The 18813-nt window shown below is 44.2% G+C and overlaps 1 protein-coding gene across 10 annotated transcripts in view; it reads right to left on the bottom strand.

The window, feature by feature from the left end:
• Nucleotides 1-18813, bottom strand: part of PTPRT (protein tyrosine phosphatase, receptor type T) — a 1160479-nt gene that overhangs the window by 122325 nt on the left and 1019341 nt on the right. For all 10 annotated transcript variants that reach the window (XM_027558515.1, XM_027558516.1, XM_027558518.1 and 7 more), the window contains one exon: nucleotides 10121-10269. In XM_027558515.1, the coding sequence (XP_027414316.1) occupies nucleotides 10121-10269 (149 nt within the window). The remainder of the gene's footprint in view (nucleotides 1-10120; nucleotides 10270-18813) is intronic.

Raw genomic sequence — 18813 nt, 5'->3', positions numbered from 1 at the left:
TTCAATAATCGCAATAAGATATTCAATAAACCTGGAGATGGCAAGCTTGTAACATTCAATTCTTCTGGATTCAGTTTAATCCTGGAGCAACCAGAAAATATAATTGTCCCTGCAGACAGAATTTTGTGTTTTTCTTTTTATTCCTTTTCACGATGTTCTGTTGAGCTTTTAGTGTCAACGTGTGACTCATGATTGCTTTTCCTTGTAAATTTCCACTTCTTGTAGTCTGACTCTCAGGTTGTTAGCCGTTCAGACAAAAGGAGAGAAAGTTCCAGAGATGGTTTCAAAGGGACCCCCTCGGTTTAGGAGCTGTCACTGCTATACACAGGCTTTAGAGCCTTCAGGTCCAGCATCTCCAGGTAGCTCCTCTTCTTGGTGGATCCACCTTGAGAAAGGGGAAATTAGCTTTTCTCTCTCGGTGTGCCTGCAACTGTACTATCAGAGTCAATCTGGCACACATAAAAACTAGAGCTTTGGAATCTGATAGTCCTGGGCTTTACTACTAGCCAGAGATTCTCAGACTTTAAGATGCCTCAGTATTACCTAGTAGGCTTTAAAAAATAATAATAATAAAATAAATAAATATTAAAAAGAGTGATTGCTGGGAATACCCTGACCATCCAGTGATTAGAACTCAGCACTTTCATTGCTGTGGGCCCAGGTTCAATCCTTGGTTGGGGGAATTAAGACCCCACAAGCCACAAGTGATTGCTGAGCCCTATCTGCAGAGTTTTGGGTTCAGTAGGCCTGGGGAAGGGCGCAAGAAGTTGCCTCCTAGAAGTTCCCAGGTGATGCTGATACTGCTGATCTGGGGACCACACTTGGAGCAAATGTCTCAATGTCTGTCTGAAACTGAAAACTTTAGTTTCCTTCTCTATAAAATGAAAGTCCCTTGGACGGCAAGGAGATCAAACCAGTCAATCCTAAAGGAAATCAACCCTGAATATGCACTGGAAGGACTGATGCTGAAGTTCCAGTACTTTGGCCACCTGATTCAAAGAGCCGAGTCATTGGAAAAGACCCTGATGCTGGGAAAGATTGAGGGCAGGAGGAAAAGGGGATAACAGAGGATGAGATGGTTGGATGGTATCACTTATTCAATGGACATGAGTTTGAGCAAACTCTAGGAGATGGTGAAGGACAGGGAAGCCTGGCATGCTACAGTCCATGGGGTGGCAAAGAGTCGGATATGACTGAGCAAATGAACAACAACTCTATAAAATGGGGATAATAACATTTCTCTTACAGAAGGCGGTATATAGGAATGATCTTGGCTATGGGCTTAGGGGTGTCTCACGGACCCAGGTTTAAGTTCCAGCTTAAAAGCCTGCTATTTAAAACTATGAAGCCTTAGGCAAGCTCCTTATTATTTAAAACCTCAGTTTCCTCACCTGTAAATCATCAGGGATAATCATAACAGTTATTTAATCTTCCCAGCACACCAATGAGACAAGATAATGCACATAAAATGCTCAGCTGGAAACGAGCTCACAATTAATGCTCAATAGATAATAGCTGGTATGTTGAATATTAGTAATCTAATAATTATTATAATTTGAGGCCCCAAACCGGGAGGATTAAGTGAGCTCCTTGGCTGACACAACCAGGAATCAAAAATATCTTAGTACTCTGGGATAACAGGGTCAAATCCAACAAGAAGGCACAGCACAGATGAAATAGAAAGTCTTTACTTGGGGCCCTCAAATCCCTCCTGCATAAGCTCTGCAGGAGGCAGATCCGTGATGGGCATTTGGAGGTTAATTCAAACGTGAGCAGGGTGTTCTGAACCCAGGTGTGTAGAGAGTAAGGGTGGTAACAGTTCTCTGAACTCCCAGTTAATTCGGCCCGGCACAGACTTGGAAACCACACACTCCACGGACACGGACTAAATGGAGACAGATGTGCCAATCAAGATTTTGAACAGATTGGAAAACAGAAATGTGTACTGAGGAAGGCTGATAGCTGATGTGGGGGCTGCTTAGCCTGAGGGAAGGACCTGCAGGGCACACAGCTGGCAGCAGTCCAATAGCTGGGGCTGGGAGCAGCAGGAAGGGAAAGACTGATTTCATTACCCTGTGTGACACCAGAGGGCAGGCATGGGCCAGCGTCTGGTTGCTGGCCAATCCATACTTCTGTGCACAATCAGGAGTGAATGGATGGAAGTTACAGAGAGTAGACTTCAGCTTAAAAGAAGATAGAATTCAGTACCAGAAGAGCTGGAACCAGATACAGGACTGGAGCTAGAAGATCTTAGATGAATTTCAGGTCTATCATTCATTCATACATACATATTTAGATAATGCAGAGATGCTCATTGTTGGATCATGTGTCTCCCACAACAGGTTGTGAGCTCTCTCTCTATGTATCTATCTTGGGTGGGGACCAGCTCAGGAATGCCCGAGGATGGAATGGGACCATCTGGTCTATGGCTCCAATTCCTAAGAAGCTTCTCGTGGGGCAATTCTCATGGGTCCTTCCAGGACTACTAGGCAGCTGCTTTTCTGCGACAGGCATTTTGGGCTCTGAAGTGCATACAGAAACCAAGCAGAGGCCCTGTCCCATCAGCCAGAAAGGCTATTAACGTTGATCTCCTTTCTTTCTTTCACCCACTTTGTGATGTTGCTGCTGCTGCTGCTGCTAAGGTGCGTCAGTCGTGTCCAACTCTGTGTGACCCCATAGACAGCAGCCCACCAGGCTCCCCCATCCCTGGGATTTTCCAGGCAAGAACACTGGAGTGGGTTGCCATTTCCTTCTCCGACTTTGTGATGGAGAGAAAGCTTAAGGTTGCAGGAAAGACAGGACGCTTTGGTTTCAAAAGTAGAACATCCGATCTGATGTCCAAACCTCACCATCTATTCGTCGTGTGACCTGAGGAAGACCTTGTTCCTCTCCTGAAAAATGGGTTTGATAATAAACATACCAACTGGATAGGGTTACTGTGGGAATAGACTAAGATCCGTATCTGGACATGCTCATCACAGAGCCTGGCACTTGGTAGGAATCTGACTGGCTTCATGCAGGACACTATGGTGGTAGCAGCTTCTGCCCACGTGGTAGAAAGGCTGATTGAGCATCAGGAGAGGTGTGGAATTCTCCCTCTCTCCAGCCATTAGCAGCCTCACATGGTGAGACCAGTTGAGTGGTGATAGCTACGTTCCTAGTGCAGGAGAGGGAGCTTGGGTTCTGGAGTCAGATAACTCGATTTTGGCTTCTGATCCCATCTCCATGCTATGCATATGTGTGTTGCTGTTGTTCAGTCACTAAGTCATGTCCTACTCCCTGCAACCCCATGAACTGCAGCATGCCAGGCTTTCTTGCCCTTTACTATCTTTCTCCAGGCCAGAATACTAGAGTGGGTAGCCTTTCCCTTCTGCAGGAGATCTTCCCAACCCAGGGATCGGACTCAGGCTTCCCGCATAGCAGGCAGATTCTTTACCACCTGAGCCACCAGGGAAGACCAAGAATACTGGAGTGGGTAGCCCATCCCTTCTCCAGTGGAACTTCCTGACCCAGAAATTGAACCAGGGTCTCCTGAATTGCAGGTGGCTTCTTTACCAGTTGAGCTATCAGCAAAGCCCTACTATCTTTTGGAGTTTGCTCAAAACTCACATCCACTGAGTCTATGATGCTATCCAATCATCTCATCCTCTGTCGTCCCCTTCTCCTCCTGCCCTCAATCTTTCCCAGTATCAGGGTCTTTTCCAATGAGTCAGCTCTTTGAAACAGGCGGCCAAAGTACTGGAGCTTCAGCATCAGTCCTTCCAATGAATATTCAGGGTTGATTTCCTTTAGGATTGACTGGTTTGATCTCCCTGCAGTCCAGGGGACTTTCAAGAGTCTTCTCCAGCACTGGGTTTATTTACTCCAGTTCTTTGAAACTCAGTTTCTTCACTGACAAAATGGGACTAATACCTAATTTATAGGGTTCCTAGGAGGCTTAAGAGTAGGATTTATATGAAGCATACAGTCTAGCACATTGTAGCTGCCAATACAAATGATCTTCCTATTTGGGTTTTTGTTACTAGAGAACACAGAGCCAAATTGGAATCTGAAAGTTGCCAGCCTGCATATTTAGACTAAATTTTCATACAATGGGGCTATAGTTTACAATAACCTGTCTTGACCCTCCTGTCCTCATTTGTGTTTTCCTGATTCTGATCATATAATTCTCATACAGCTATTTTTTGTAGGTACTTTTATGGATATTTTTCTAAATTTTTTGTAGACCTAAGTGGATAAAACCTAACTGATGTCAGAAGAGACGGATCCTTATTATGATGCTGCAAATAATGCCTGTGTGATTTGGGGTATGGAGTCTGTGAACCTCAGTTTCTTCATCTGTCGAATGGGGGTAAGAATAAATGTGCTAGTTCTCTTATGGTGCAGGAATAAGGATATACAGCTCCAGGGTTTTACAAAAGAACTTCTGTAAACTATGAAGAATTTAAAAGTAGAAACACCTGTTATTTTTGCGATGATGCCCCATTTTATTCATTTTTGTAGTTATACCCCTCCCCAAACTATGCTCGGGACTCAGCATGGGACAGGCATATACTAAGCAACAAGAAAATGGCCACTGAATGTCTCTTTCAAGCCCTCAACCACACCTGCTTCTTTACTGAACAGATAGCTTGATGGCCCAGCATGGGATGCTCCTAAGAGATAAACTGTCTTCACCCACCAGACATGAAACCATTCAATAGAATAGAAGCAAAAAATGAAGATGGAGTTACTAACAGTACCCAATGGGCAAGTGAGTCTGTCAAATGCTATTACAGGAAGGATAGATGGCTAAGCCTTGTATCACAGAATTCAACAGTGATTTGTTTTGAAGCATTTTGATTTGGATTGAAAATAAACAAGCAGAGGGTTAGACTATGAACAAAAGACATAAGCAAGATTTAAACAGGAATATAAAAAAGAAAGCACCAGGAGAAAGACCCAGAAAATGATCCCAGTGAGCCAAAGATCTCAGGAAAAGAACAAGCAGGTAAACAGGGCAATATGATCAAAATCAGATTACTTAATAAAAGGCAGCAATCCTTTAAACAGAAGACGATGCACACTGTTGACAAGCACTCCTTTTTCAAGAATGCCAAAGCTCTCCAGAGCAATAGCCCACCCCTGACAGCCAGCCATCACCCCTGTATCCTGGAGGTCACTAGCCCTCTACAAAATTGGGAGGCTTGATGGAATGGATGCTGTAGAACTCAGCAGTCACTTGGAATTGAAAATTTGGGAAAACAAACCCATACAGTTGGGTGCCAAGGTTGAATTAGGTCAGGGACCACCTGTTCCATAATGAAATAATTGCTCAGGGCAGGTTTTTCTGTAATCTTTCCCAATGTGACACCTATTCTCTGCTCAATGCTTCCTCAACATTTGTGAATAATCTCAGGGCCTCCTAAAGACACTGATGCAGAAGCCAGTCATTTTCCTAATGTCACAAAAATAGATTCAATTTTACATACATCAGAGTGATTTCAGGAGCAATTTCCACATCTCCAATTTAAGCATTACTTACATTTTCCCCCCTTCAAATCACATCCAAGTGGGTCCACAGAGCATTTTAAAAGGTACCTGATGCATTTAAGGGCATTCAAAAGAATCCCCAGAACATGTTTGTGATTCTAGCCTGAGGATACCAGATGAATAGACAGAATCCTAATTACTCATTGATTCAGAAAAATGCAAAATGTCTTAATGATTGAGTATAATGTTGATTGAACTTCTTTTTAAAAACAATATTAAAATAAATGTACATAAAAATATGTATATATACACATATGTTTGTGTATGTATGCATGTTATGCCTGTGTGTATATAAATATAAAACACACACATATCAATCTTGGAAAGATTGTGTCTGGACTTTAAAACATCTAATTCGATTTTATTGGATCTGCTGTTTCTTCCTCACTGGCTGGCCAATCTATCCCGGTCTTGGGTGCTTTCGTCTTAAACAATCTAAGTTTTAGCCCATGGGGGAAATGGAGGTGGTATTTTCCCCTTGAAATCCAAGAAACTGGTGTTCCCCAGGTTTTGACTTGAGGTCAAACACCTATAAATTGGGTGTCATGATGTTTGCGTGTCTCTGACCACATCTCTTTGGTCTTCAGAGTCCTCCCACGACACTTTTACAAATGGAGTAAGTGTGCACAAGAGCTTGGCCTGGACAGGAAAGATTTTGGTGAATAGGTACCACTTGGCCAGCACGTGCCAACAGCTAGACCTGCTAGTAAACTCCCTTGCCCAGAACAAAAGCAGGAGAGTCAGTGACAAGTTAACACAGTCAGAGGCAGGGGGTGGGGTCGGGGGGTGCTCAGCGTGCACCTATAAGGAGAAATCAAGCCCAGTTCCCTGCCATCCCCTTTTCTGCCTCTCCTGCCCTCTGCTGGAATGTACAAATCCCAGAAATTCACCTGTGTGGAGAATGGATTAAGAACTGACTCTGTGGGGAGACAGGGCTTCCCTGGTGGCCCACTGGTAAAGAATCTGCCTGCCAATGCAGGAGACGTGGGTTCGATCCCTGATCAGGCAAGATCCTACATGCCGAGGAGCAACTAAGCCCAGGCGCCACAATTCTTGAGCCTGAGCTCCAGGGCCCAGGAGCCACAACTTCTGAGCCCATGTGGCCCAGAGCCTGTGCTCCCCATCGAAAGAAGCCACGGGCCCCGCACACTGCTACCCGAGAGTGGACCCTGCTCGCTGCAACTAGAGAGAGGTCCTGGAAGCAACAAAGACTCAGCACAAACAAAAGTAAACAAATTACTTTTTTAAATAAAGAACTGACTTTGTGGTTAGGCAGACTGTAAACTTGCTCTGCTGAGAAAAACAAGCTAAATATTTGCTCATGAAATAATCAGTATGTACTGTTAAGACTCTGCCCAATTCTCAACCTTAACAAGCACTCAAACTCAGCATCACCAAGAGTGGGCAAAGTGATAGCTTTGTGATAGTTTATCAGAGTGACAGTTTCTATTGACATGATGCAAAGGGAAGTATGTACACAACGTCACCTGTGCAGCATTTTTGCCAAAATGTTTAACCTGAATATGATCATGACGAAAAATTTCAAACGAATCTCGACTCAGGAGTATTGGACAGCTGGCCTGGATTTTTAAAAGATGTCAGTATCCTGAAAGAAAAACTAAAGGTGGGAGAATATTGTAGATAAAAAGGTGATGGAAAATGTGGTCAAATATAAAGTGAGCACCTTGACTGAATCCTGGATCCAAAAGATAGTAACAAATAAAAGAGAGAATACTTTAGGGCCATGGGGGAAATTCAGCTATGGACTGGTCTATCAGAGACTGAAACAAGGTCACATTTCTAGAGTAAGGTAATTTTACTGCAATCATGCTGAAGAGCTGTCCTCATTCTCAGGAAACGTGCTGAATTTTCTGGAGGTGGGAGTTTCATGATGTCCAAAACTTACATCTAGATGGTTCAGAAAATTGTGTAGTGCGTGTGTATATATTGTGTGTGTGTATTGTCTGTGTGTATGAGAGAGAGAGAAAGAGAGGGAGAGTGAGTGCAAATGTTGCAAATTGTGAACAACTGGAGAGCCTAGGTAAAAGGGTATTCATTTTAATGTTTTTTCAATCATTATATGTTTAAAGCAAAATCTCTTTCCCAAGGCAGCATGTCAGTATTTGAAAACCTCTGCTGCCTCTTTCAAAGTGCAGTGCTTCTAACCAAGGTGCCTGTAAGAAACCCCTGAGTGGCTTTTACAAAACCTATATCCCTGAGTCCCACTCCCACTCCTGGTGCCCCAGGAGGTTCTGATTCAGCGAGTAAGGTGTGGGGCCTAGACATGCGGCTTTTGTAAACTTCCACAGCTAGGTGCTGTGCTGCATGTAAGATTAGGAATCAGGGGTCTGCGGTAGCCTTGCACCCTGGATCCACCTGGAAACAGCTGTGTACCAGTGGGCAGGTCAGCCAAACACTGAATTCTGGATGCATCTTCTATAAAATGGGAACAAGCATAGAAAGCATCTCACGGGCTGTGGTGTGGACAAAGGTGGTCCATAAATGCTTGTTTCCTTTCTGTCTTCATCCTCTCATAGATCCCCGTCATCCCAGATTGATCTTATCCATGTGTTTTGGTTTTTGCCTTTTCAAATTGTTCATGGGTTTCAGGAATTCCAAAAAAAAATCTGCTTCATTAACTATGCTATAATCTCTGACTGTGTGGATGACAACAAACTGTGGAAAATTCTTAAAGAGATGGGACTACCAGACCGCCTTACCTACCTTCTGAGAAACCTGTATGCAGGTCAAGAAACAACAGTTAGAACTGGACATGGAACAATGGACTGGTTCCAAATTGGGAAAGGAGTACGCCAAGGCTGTATACTGTCACCGTGCTTATATCACTTATATGCAAAGTATATCATGAGAAATGCCAGGCTTGATGAAGCACAAGCTGGAATCAAGATTTCAGGGAGAGATATCAACAACCTCAGATATGCAGAATATAACACTCTAATGACAGAAAGCAAAGAGGAACTAAAGAACCACTGGATGAGGGGAAAGAGGGGAGAGAAAACGTTGGCTTAAAACTCAACATTCAAAAAATGATGATCATGGCATCTGGTCCCATCACTTCACGGCAAATAGATGGGGAAACAATGGAAACATTGTTTTCTTGTTTTCTTGGGCTCCAAAATAATTGCAGATGGGGATTGTAGCCATGAAATTAAAAGACGCTTGCTCCTTGGAAGAAAAGCTATGACCAATCTAGACAGCATATTAAAAAGCAGAGACATTACTTTGCTGACAAAGGTCTGTCTAGTCAAAGCTATGGTTTTTCCACTAGTCGTGTATGAATGTGAAAGTTGAACCATAAAGAAAGCTGAGCGCTGAAGAACTGATGCTTTTGATCTGTGGTGTTGGAGAAGATTCTTGAGAGTCCCTTGTACTGCAAGGAGATCCAACCAGCCAATCCTAAAGGAAGTCAACCCTGAATATTCACTGGAAGGACTGATGCTAAAGCCGCAGCTTCAATACTTTGGCCACATGGTGCAAAGCGCAGACTCATTGGAAAAGACCCTGATGCTGTGAAAGATTGAGGGAAGGAGGAGAAGGGGATGACAGAGGATGAGATGGTTGGATGGCATCATAGACTCAATGACATGAGTCTGAGCAAACTGCAGGGGATAGTGAAGGACAGGGAAGCCTAGCATGCTGCACTCCACGGAATCACAAATAGTCAGACACGACTTACTGACTGAACAATGAAAAATAACAACAATAAAGTGATTTTTACAAAATATGATTTCTTCCCTTTGCCAATGGCACAGTGTGGAGAGAACATGTGTCTCTGTTCATATTCCTTTAGATTTCCTGCTTTCCCCAATTTGGAGCAGAGGCTGGGGAATCCAGCATTTCTATGAAAACTAGAAAAAGAACCGGCTTTCAGAAACTTAAGAGCAAAAGTCAGCTTTCTTGAGTCTGATTGCCAAGATACCTTTAGGTTACTAGTCCTGAGGTTCTCCTTTGGACAGGGGTCAACCCTGAAACCGTGGCCACTTCTATTAGCTTGAGATCCTGTGTTAAGTCTGCATAAGAACACCATTGCTTTTGACTTAATACCACTTGGGAACTGGGCAAGGCTGGGAAGGCACGGCTTCCAGGACAGAATGAGTTACTCGTCAACCACGGGGCTTTGGAGAAAGCACGTCTCTGAGCCTCAGTTTCCTAAGCTGAGAAATGGAGACAGTCGTAACCCATAAGTCATTTACCTTTCATGGTCTATGTGAAACACTGCTTTGACAGCTCTACGATGCTCAATTCAGTATGGCATGTTTTTCTCCTTAAGTGTGTAATCATGGTCTCCTTCTTGTTTCTTAGTTTTAACCTGCTTTCTGTGCACAAGCAGCAGTTAAGATGACTTGCCATTATTTCCATCTGCTTTGGGATGGATTCTGAAATTTTCCTTTTCACCCAGGATGGGTGGCCCCAGTCTTTGCCAGGGAACACTTTCATCCTGATGATCCCAGGGAAGCATGCGGCCCCCATGTCCTACAGCACTTGACACTGGGAGGGGTCAATAGCAGAGGTACCAGGGTCAAGCCAGACCACAGATATCCCCTTCCCCTTGGTTGGCTCAACTTACCGAATCCATTCACATCCTGTGAGCTAGAGGAGAAGCCTTCATCATTGCGGCTGGAGCTGAGCTTGGCAGTGGGTTTGTCGGCTGAGGCCACGGGCCCCATTTCCCTCTGCGCTCCACTCTGGGTCTCCTTCTGCTTCTTGGCCAGCTTCCTTTGGGACATGTGCAAGGGGAAAAATCACAGTCAGATGGTGACAGTTGCTTCAATGGGCTGGAAGATCAGACTGCTCTTTTCCCACCCATCCTCAACCCCCAAACCCTGGTGCATTGCCCAGAAACAGGGTCAAGGAAGGTCCTCCAAGGTCAAGGTGGGATAAGCCTAAGTCATCCTGAAACTTTTCATGACTTCAGTTTCAGAAATATGACATTCATTCTGCCTCACCCCCAACAAATGATGTGTTCTTTACTGAGCTTAAAATGGGAAATAATGAGATGTCCATAACACTTCTCTACCTTTAAAAGGAAGACACGGTCATGTGGAATTTGTCCTGTGGGGCTCTGAAGGATGTTCATAATGAATGAAGTCTGGCCATTCTCCGTGACTGAGCTCATGAAAAAACCCACAAAACAATGGTGGATTGAAGTAGGGGCTGGTGGGGGCAGGGGGTAAGAGTGGACGTTAGTCAGCCCTATAGCTCAAAAGGTTAAAAGTTAAAGCAGAACTAGATGTACAGTTATCCCTATAGCAACCCTCAGAGCCAGATGGGCATTTACAATAATGATGACGATGACAATGATGACAATGATGACAATGATGACGATGACCTGGAGCAGCCATGCTCAAACTCGTGTACATCAGAATCACTCAGCTGAAAAAGCCCACGGATCCCAGAGTCATACAAGCAGGACAAGGACTAAAAGTCTGTATGGCAAGTTCCCCGGGTGATTCTAACACCAACACTGGGATTAAAACCATCAGCTCTGGCATCAGACAGACCTGGGTTTGTATCTACCCTCCATGCAGCCTGTGGCTGCACGAGGCAGGGCAATTTCCTTAACCTCATTAAGTTCTGAACTTCACAGGGCAACATCAGAGGAATTACATGAGGACTAAGTGAGATAATGTGTATGGAGCACGGTGCCTGGCGCGCAGCGAATGCTGAACATGCGGCAGCTGCTCTTCTGGCTTTTGTATCATCACCACTGATTCAACTGCCTTCTACTGCGGGAGTCCTCTCTCTAGCAGTCCTGCTGTGGAATCCCACCCCCAACCCACCCTGGATTATATAAAGTAATGGAGACTTTGCCACCTCACTAGGAGACTGAGAGTTAAAAGCTCTTGTGTGGATTTGAAATCTACTCCCCTTATATATCAACTATTGGGTCTTAGATTTATTGTCAGAGATATAAAACTATGACTAACCTAGTCATAACCTATGGCAGTTCTTCAAATATTTGTAAATAAAAAAAGACCTAGTCCCTCTGAGTTTACCCAATACGCACCCACCTAAATACAGTAGTTTTGTTCCTATGATATGCAAACCTATGGGTTGCGCGTGAAATATCTAGAGGGTAAATTCTTTCAGGTCTCTTGCTCCATTTTTCACAGGGCTTGACTTCAAATTCAATCCTGGTCACTCTTACTTTAACACACAAAGAACAGATGTTGCAGAGAGGTCAAATTCAGCACTGCATAGAAAATTTCCAAAGTTGAGCCCATCTGACAATGAAATAGGCAGTTTCAAGAGGTAATGAGCCCCTGTCAGAGGAGGTATTAGATGCAGTGATAAACCTAGGCTTCCCAGGTGGCATGGGGTAAAGAATCTGTCTGCCAATGCAGGAGATGCAAGACATGTGGGTTCGAACCCTGGGTCAAGAAGATCCCCTGGAGCAGGAAATGGCAAGCAGTTCCAGTATTTTTGCCTGGAAAATTCTAGGACAGAGGAGCCTGGCAGGCTATAGTTCATGGGGTCATAGAGAGTCAGATATGACTGATATCTGTGTGTGCACACACGCACACATACACACACAGGAATATTTTAGAGACTTTTGTATACACGCTTGCAGGCTAAGCCACTTCAGTCATGTCCGACTCTTTGCAACTCTATGGAACCCGAGGTATAATACAGGGACAGGAGAGCTGTTTATCACCTGTGGGTCCAGAGGCACAAGAAGAGGGAGCCGCCACCAGGACCCAAAAGGTGTTGTGAAGAGGAGGCCGCCTGTATAGAAGCAGTGATCTTCTCCCAAAGGATCCAGCCAGTGCTAAATGACCTTGCAGGAAGGGACCCACAGGCACAGATCCCCTGACTATATCCTCCCCTCCCACCATGATCTGTTAGAGGGGCTCATGCCAAAGGCATGGCATCCATTTAGAGCCTGCTCTACAGACAGAGAACGTAAAAGAGAAGCATCTAGAGAGGATCTGGACTTGGGAAGAGAAGAGCTTTCACTTCTCCCATTCTGGCCACAATGTGAAGACAAACGCAGGCTAAAATGGAATTATTCATTTTTTTAAAATTGGCCTGGGGCAAGGAAGGGGGCTCAGGAATAGAAGTGCATCTTTCGGTTAAAATGCTCTGGCCACAGGCATGCTGCTCCACCAGTGAGGCTATTCCAGACAGACAGCAAAACCTTAAGAAATGCAGCATTCGGTTACTTGGGCCCTTCTCACCATTGGCAGGCAATCAGCCAGCAGGCAGGGGTATGCGAATGAACGAAAAACGAGTAATTCGGCTTCTGATGACATTTCACAGTTTCATTCTTCATTTATTATCAAAAAGGAGTGTGTTTAAAAATGTATATGTGACCTTCTTAATCATAAATTTGAAAAGATATACAGCAGACCCTCTGCCTCCATCTGAGTTCTGTTCATACTGCCCCAGCAGGAAATAAAAGGAAATCTGATAAGAGAGTTCACTTTCGAACTATAAATGAGTATGTATTGGGGTTTTGATATTTCCTTAGGGCAGAACTCCCAACCAACCTCATTCTATTCAGGGTAAAATAATATGGAGAGAATTGTCTTAGGCACAAATCATTGGTTTCCAAAGGCATAATATAATAAAAAGACCTTGGCTGCCTCTATGAAAAGTGGCATTTTATAGTAATGTTTGGGTAGCTCTGAACATCCGAGTAAAAAAATTTTTTTAAATGGAGCCTCTCCAAAGCATATATTTAAAAATTGGACAACTAAGGTTTTTCACATTCTTAGTTTTTAGCCAATGGTTGACACAATGTTTTCATGGTAATGATGATGCTACCTAAAATTTAAAAATATGTAGACAGGTATTGTAGCTACAAAATGGAAATGAAAGGTATGTAGAAGGAATAAAACACAAAACCATACTTTGGGGATCTTATTCATAATTTAAGTATTAAAAACCATCCTAGTAATTTAGGGGAACTCCCCTGGTAGTCCAGTGGGTGAGATCCCATGCTCCCAATGCAGGGGACCCAGGTTTGATTCCTGGTCAGAGAACTAGATCCCACATGCTGCAAGTTTGCAAGCTGCAACTAAAGATCCTGTACGCGGCAAGGAAGATCAAAGATCCTGTGTGCCGCAACTAAGACCCAGCACAGTCAGATAAATAAATAATTAAAAAAAATAATTTAGGGGAGATCATATTCACTCCTATGGTCACAGAACTTAGCTGATTCCCCTCCCTCTTCCTCCTAAAGAGAGGGGAGCATCCAAACTCATGAGTGGGGCATATCAGACCCTCAAGCGTATGGCTCCAGGCTTCTACTCGACCTCATCTTCCACACACATCTCCTTTTAGGGAACACTAGCTCCCGCACTCCCCTCTCCTGAGCATTCCTTACTCCTTACTACTTACTCCTCACTCCTCAGTATGCCCCTGTTATTCTCCCTGGACCACCTCCTTTATCCTTTAAGACTCAGTGGCATTCAGATGTCACATCTTCTCTTGCTCCCCCAAAAGATATATGGTTCTCTCTTCTGGGTGGATGCTTCCACTGAACACATTTATTTAGCACCTACGTGTGCCAGTCTCTGCTCGATGGAAGATGACGGTGTCAAACACCAACATGACCTTCACCTTCCTAGGACACAGAGACTAATGACAGAGACAGGCACTAGACAGGGAAATACAGAAATCGATATAAAATCACAAACATGATGAAAGCCAAGAAGGAACAATACATATGGCGAGAGGAGAGCAGCAAATAGCTGGTTTGAACCCTGTCAGGGGATCACCGAGGGCCTCGTTGCCATGTGAACTAAGCACTTGACTAACCCAACTGCAGTGATTCAACTCTCTTACCCAGGAAGGCAAGCACCTCTTGGGTGAACCTCTTCTAACCTCCTGGATCTACTCCAACCTCTTGCTGAGTGTCTGGCATGTAGCTGGCGCTCAATAAATTTGCTGTGCAAATTTATGTTTTAAAGTCTACAATCTGAAGTGCAGAAAAGACTGTCATTCTCCTCTGACTACAAATTATAACCACTTAAAAACAGATATATGCAAGGAAAGTGGAAGAAAAAGCTGCATGAAATTAGTTGGGGACCTGAAACATTTCTATTTAATGAATAGTTTTATCTAACAACTTAGCATTTCCTTCCTAGGATGTCTGAAGAAATGATGGAATGTACATAGAAGGCAGAGACTTCTTTTTCTCCCTCAGAGCCCACAGAATGGCCATAGTTATAGAATGCTTTAAATAAAAAAAAAAACCAAAAAAACCTTCTATGACAGCCACATGGAACACGGCATGGGTCGCATAACTCACGCAGTCCTCAGATCCCGTAAGACTCTAGTACTTGTAACTTTGTGAACTTGGAATTTTTTTCTCTAGTTGTTCTGAGATTCCTTCCAATTGGGTCACACAATTTTACCAGCAGGGGGTACTGAGAGCTGTTAGAAAGCAGGCGTTGCACAAGCCTATCTATTTCTCTGCTGGGTCCTTGGAGAGTTGAAGAACGTTTCAAGGCATAGCGATCCAAGTTTCCTGCTTCTGACACGTTGGGACAGTGTGATATGACAGATCACTGCGAGGTCTCCCCGACCTTTGCTTGTTAGCTGAGTGAGGGCTGGTGGCTGGGGATGTGTCCACAAGGGACTATGAGTTCTGTGAACCCTGAGTACCAGTCTTTGTAAGGGAGGGTGGCGGGTGGAATGGCTCAAGGGAGAGAACTGTAGGCTGTGAGAGGTTCCAGAATCGTGCTATGACAGGAGGAAGAAGAGTGTCTGAAACACACAGGGATGTTTCTCATGGAAAGGAAATATTCTGGAATGCTCTTTTCACATCTGTGGTACCTGGTTCTATGTGGCCCCAGGGGGCAGAATTAGAAACACCATGTTGGCTGGACACAAGGAAGAAATTTCTAGTAAAGTAGAACTGCTTTGATTTCCCTGGTGGATAAGAATCTGCCTGCCAATGCAGGGGACATGGGTTTGATCTCTGGTACTGGAAGACGCCACATGCCACGGAGCAACTAAGCCTGCTGCACCACAACTACCGAGCCTGCACTCGAGGGCCCGTCAGCTGCAGCTACCGAGCCCGAGTGCTGCAGCTACCAAAGCCAGCGCACCCAGAGCCTGAGGTCCCGCAGCAAGAGAAGCCCACAGCGAAAAGCCCAGGCGCTGCACTGAAGAGCAGCCCCCGCTTGCTGCAACTAGACAAAGTCCTTGCAAAGCAGCAAAGACCCAGTGCAGGCAAAACAAATAAAAAAATAAAGTAGAACTGCTTGGGTCTCCTTTAGAAGAGCCTAATGCCTGCATTGACTTTCCCATGTTTTCTTCTTCAGCTACTTTCTCTTCACCTTTTAGGGACCAACTCAAAGGCCCACTGCTGTTAGAAATCATCATCTCCTCCTCAAAGGTAGTAGCTTATTTCTCCCTGCATATTAATTTGTTGAAAAAAATACTTAATGAGCACTTAACAGTGTACTTAACAGTACACTGTTTTGTACCAGTGGCTGTTAACATAGGATACCATGATGTGAAAAGCCAGACAAGACTCATGCTCTGTGTAAGCTTTTGGAAGTAATAAGCGCCCCATTATTGGAGGAATTCAAGTAGAGACTGAGAAACTATCTGGAAAAGAGGTGATAAATGATTCCAGCATCTGGATCCTGCAAAATCCTGCGTGTGTGAACAGAGAACAGGAGACCCCCGCCAAGTGAGAGAGGGTGCTGGGATTTCACAGGGCTCTTCCCTGGATGTGAAGAGCCATGCCCACTCTCCAGGGGAGACACTGACCAGGCTCTCTTTCCCTTCCCATAGGGCTTTCCTTGACCCACCCTCTACTGGCATCTCTGGACAGACTTTAAACACAAAGACTGGAACCCTGGAGCCAGAGAGATGTCCATCCACAGGAGGCAGACAGAGAAAACTCCGCTGAAACTCTACTCCTAGTAAAAGCTGGTGTTGTACTCTGTGAAGCCTGGATGTTTCTGTGCTGACATGATTGAATATCTAATAAAATTTACACGTCAGAACTGGAAGGGAACTGCATCATTCTCTCATTTTATAAAAGAAACTGAGGTCCAGACAGAAGGGGTGCTTAGCCAAGGCATGTGGCATGTTGGCAGAAGTCACAGGGCCCTATCCTGCTTTCTGCCTGCCAGCTCAGGACACCTGTTTTAACTTTCCTCCACTTCTCCTTTTGGGACAAAATCAGAAGTGCAAATTCTGTCCATGGTAACAATTCCAGTCCTCGTTGAATACGGCAAAACCTCATTAATCCAAATCCCAGTAAGTCAGAATGACTATAACTGAGGCAGAAGCTGGGCTACCCCGCAGCAGAGCTGACAGTGTAAACGAGGATATGGAGAACTGCAGGATTAAAAGGCGAACACACCATTTCCTCTTCTCTCAGAAGGCAGGATGGCACAGCAGTTAACATCAGCTTTGGTGCCAGACAGCCTGGCATCAAAACCTGGCTCCATCTCAGAATTGCTGTGTGAGCTCTTGCAAGTTACTCAATCCTTTGCATGTCAGTTTCCTCCTGCCTGCAGAACTGCAGGTAGCACCAGCGCGCCCCAGGAAGGGAGGGTGTTTGTGAAGATTTAAATGATGTGTAGTAGTTACCAAAGCATTTCCCCCAGTGCACGGTACACAGTAAGCACTCAATAAATGCTCTCTGGTAACCTTTTAAATACAGCACACAGCCATGTTGATTTAAATGGGCTCATTATTTATTAAATACAAATCCTCTAAAATAGATACCCTGAAGAATGGCTTTTCTCTAAAAACATTCTTTGATGTATTCTGGAGCCGTGCTTCTCAGCCTTGGCTGCACAGATCATTTGGGGAGCTTTAAAATTACTGATGAGATCCTAATTTAATTGGTCTGGGGTGCAGCCTGGGCATCTGGGTTTCCAGAAGCTCCCTAGGTGGTTGTAATGTGCCACCAAGCTTAAGCACCACCAATGTGGAACAGTGGTTCTCCAAGTAGTCTCCGAACCAGCATCATCAGCTCTACCTGGGAACATACTAGAAATACAATTTCTCTGGCCTCATCCCTGACCAACTGAATCAGAAACTCTAGATGAGTAATATGCACTCCAAGCAATCCTAATGCATAACGAAGTTTGATATCCCCGTTTTTGAGAACAAGGTCTTCAGCAGATCGGAATTAATGAAGAGTCCCTACCCCATAGAAGGAGCATGGCCAGGAGTTACGACAGCTAGGTGCCATTTCCAGGTGTCCAGGTCTCTCAGCGAGTTACCAAGGATATACCACTTCCGCTTTCTGGTACTGTTGTCACTACGGGGGTGGGGAACTGGCATCTAACAACCACTGCAAGAACTGATGCTTTTAAAATGACAGTTTCCAGTTAAACTGTGTTCCCCTAAAACAAGGGTCCCCAGTCTCCCAGATCTAATGCCTGGTGATCTGAGGTGGAGCTGATGTAATAGAGAAATAAAGTACACAATAAATGCCATGCCCTTGAATCATCCCCCAAACCATTCCCTCTACCTGAATCCCTGGAAAAACTGTCTTCCATGAAACCATTCCCTGGTGCAAAAAATATTGGGAACTGCTGCCCTAAAAGATATACTGAAGCCCCCCCATGCCAGAGGTTAGGACTTTCATATTCTGTGACTGTGACCTTATTTGGAAATAGGGTCTTTTTTTTTAATCATCTCAAAAATGTTACTGCATCTTTATAGAATTAGATATTTTACAACTTTAGAAATATTTTACTAATACAACAGGAAAAAAGTCAATTTAGTACCATTTGTTTTGTTCATTCATATCCATTCTCAGCAACCTCAAGTTAAAATAATGAAGTATTTCCTTAATGAGATGATGGTTTCTAAAACTTCTCCCCAAATCCTACAAAAATATCTACAATACAAGAAAAATGAGAATGCTTACAATTGATCTTAAGTTTTCTACAAGAAAAATTGGTGGCCAATGCAGGCTTGGAAATAGTCTCCTTACAGATGTAAAGCAGTTAAGGTGGCTCTAATACAGGATGACTACTGTTCTTACAAGGAGAGGGGAATTTAGCTAGAGATACACAAGGAGGTGGCCATGTAATGACAGAGGCAGAGAATGGAGTGAGGCAACTGCAAGTTGAGGGACCCTGAAGAGTTTATAGCCTCCGTCAGAAATGAGGAAGCGGCAAGAAAGTGTCTACTCAGAATCTCAAGGGGAGCATGACCCACAGACTCCTTGATTTTGGACTTAAGCCTCCAGATCTGTGAGAGAATACATTTAGTTGTTTTAAGCCACCCAGTCCATGGTATCTTATTATGGCAATCCCAGGAACTGAATATACT

Source organism: Bos indicus x Bos taurus, chromosome 13, assembly GCF_003369695.1.
Source record: "Bos indicus x Bos taurus breed Angus x Brahman F1 hybrid chromosome 13, Bos_hybrid_MaternalHap_v2.0, whole genome shotgun sequence".
NCBI classification, from domain to species: domain Eukaryota; kingdom Metazoa; phylum Chordata; class Mammalia; order Artiodactyla; family Bovidae; genus Bos; species Bos indicus x Bos taurus.
The sequence above is the reverse complement of the archived record's forward strand: the minus strand, read 5'-3'. Positions and strand labels throughout refer to the sequence as shown.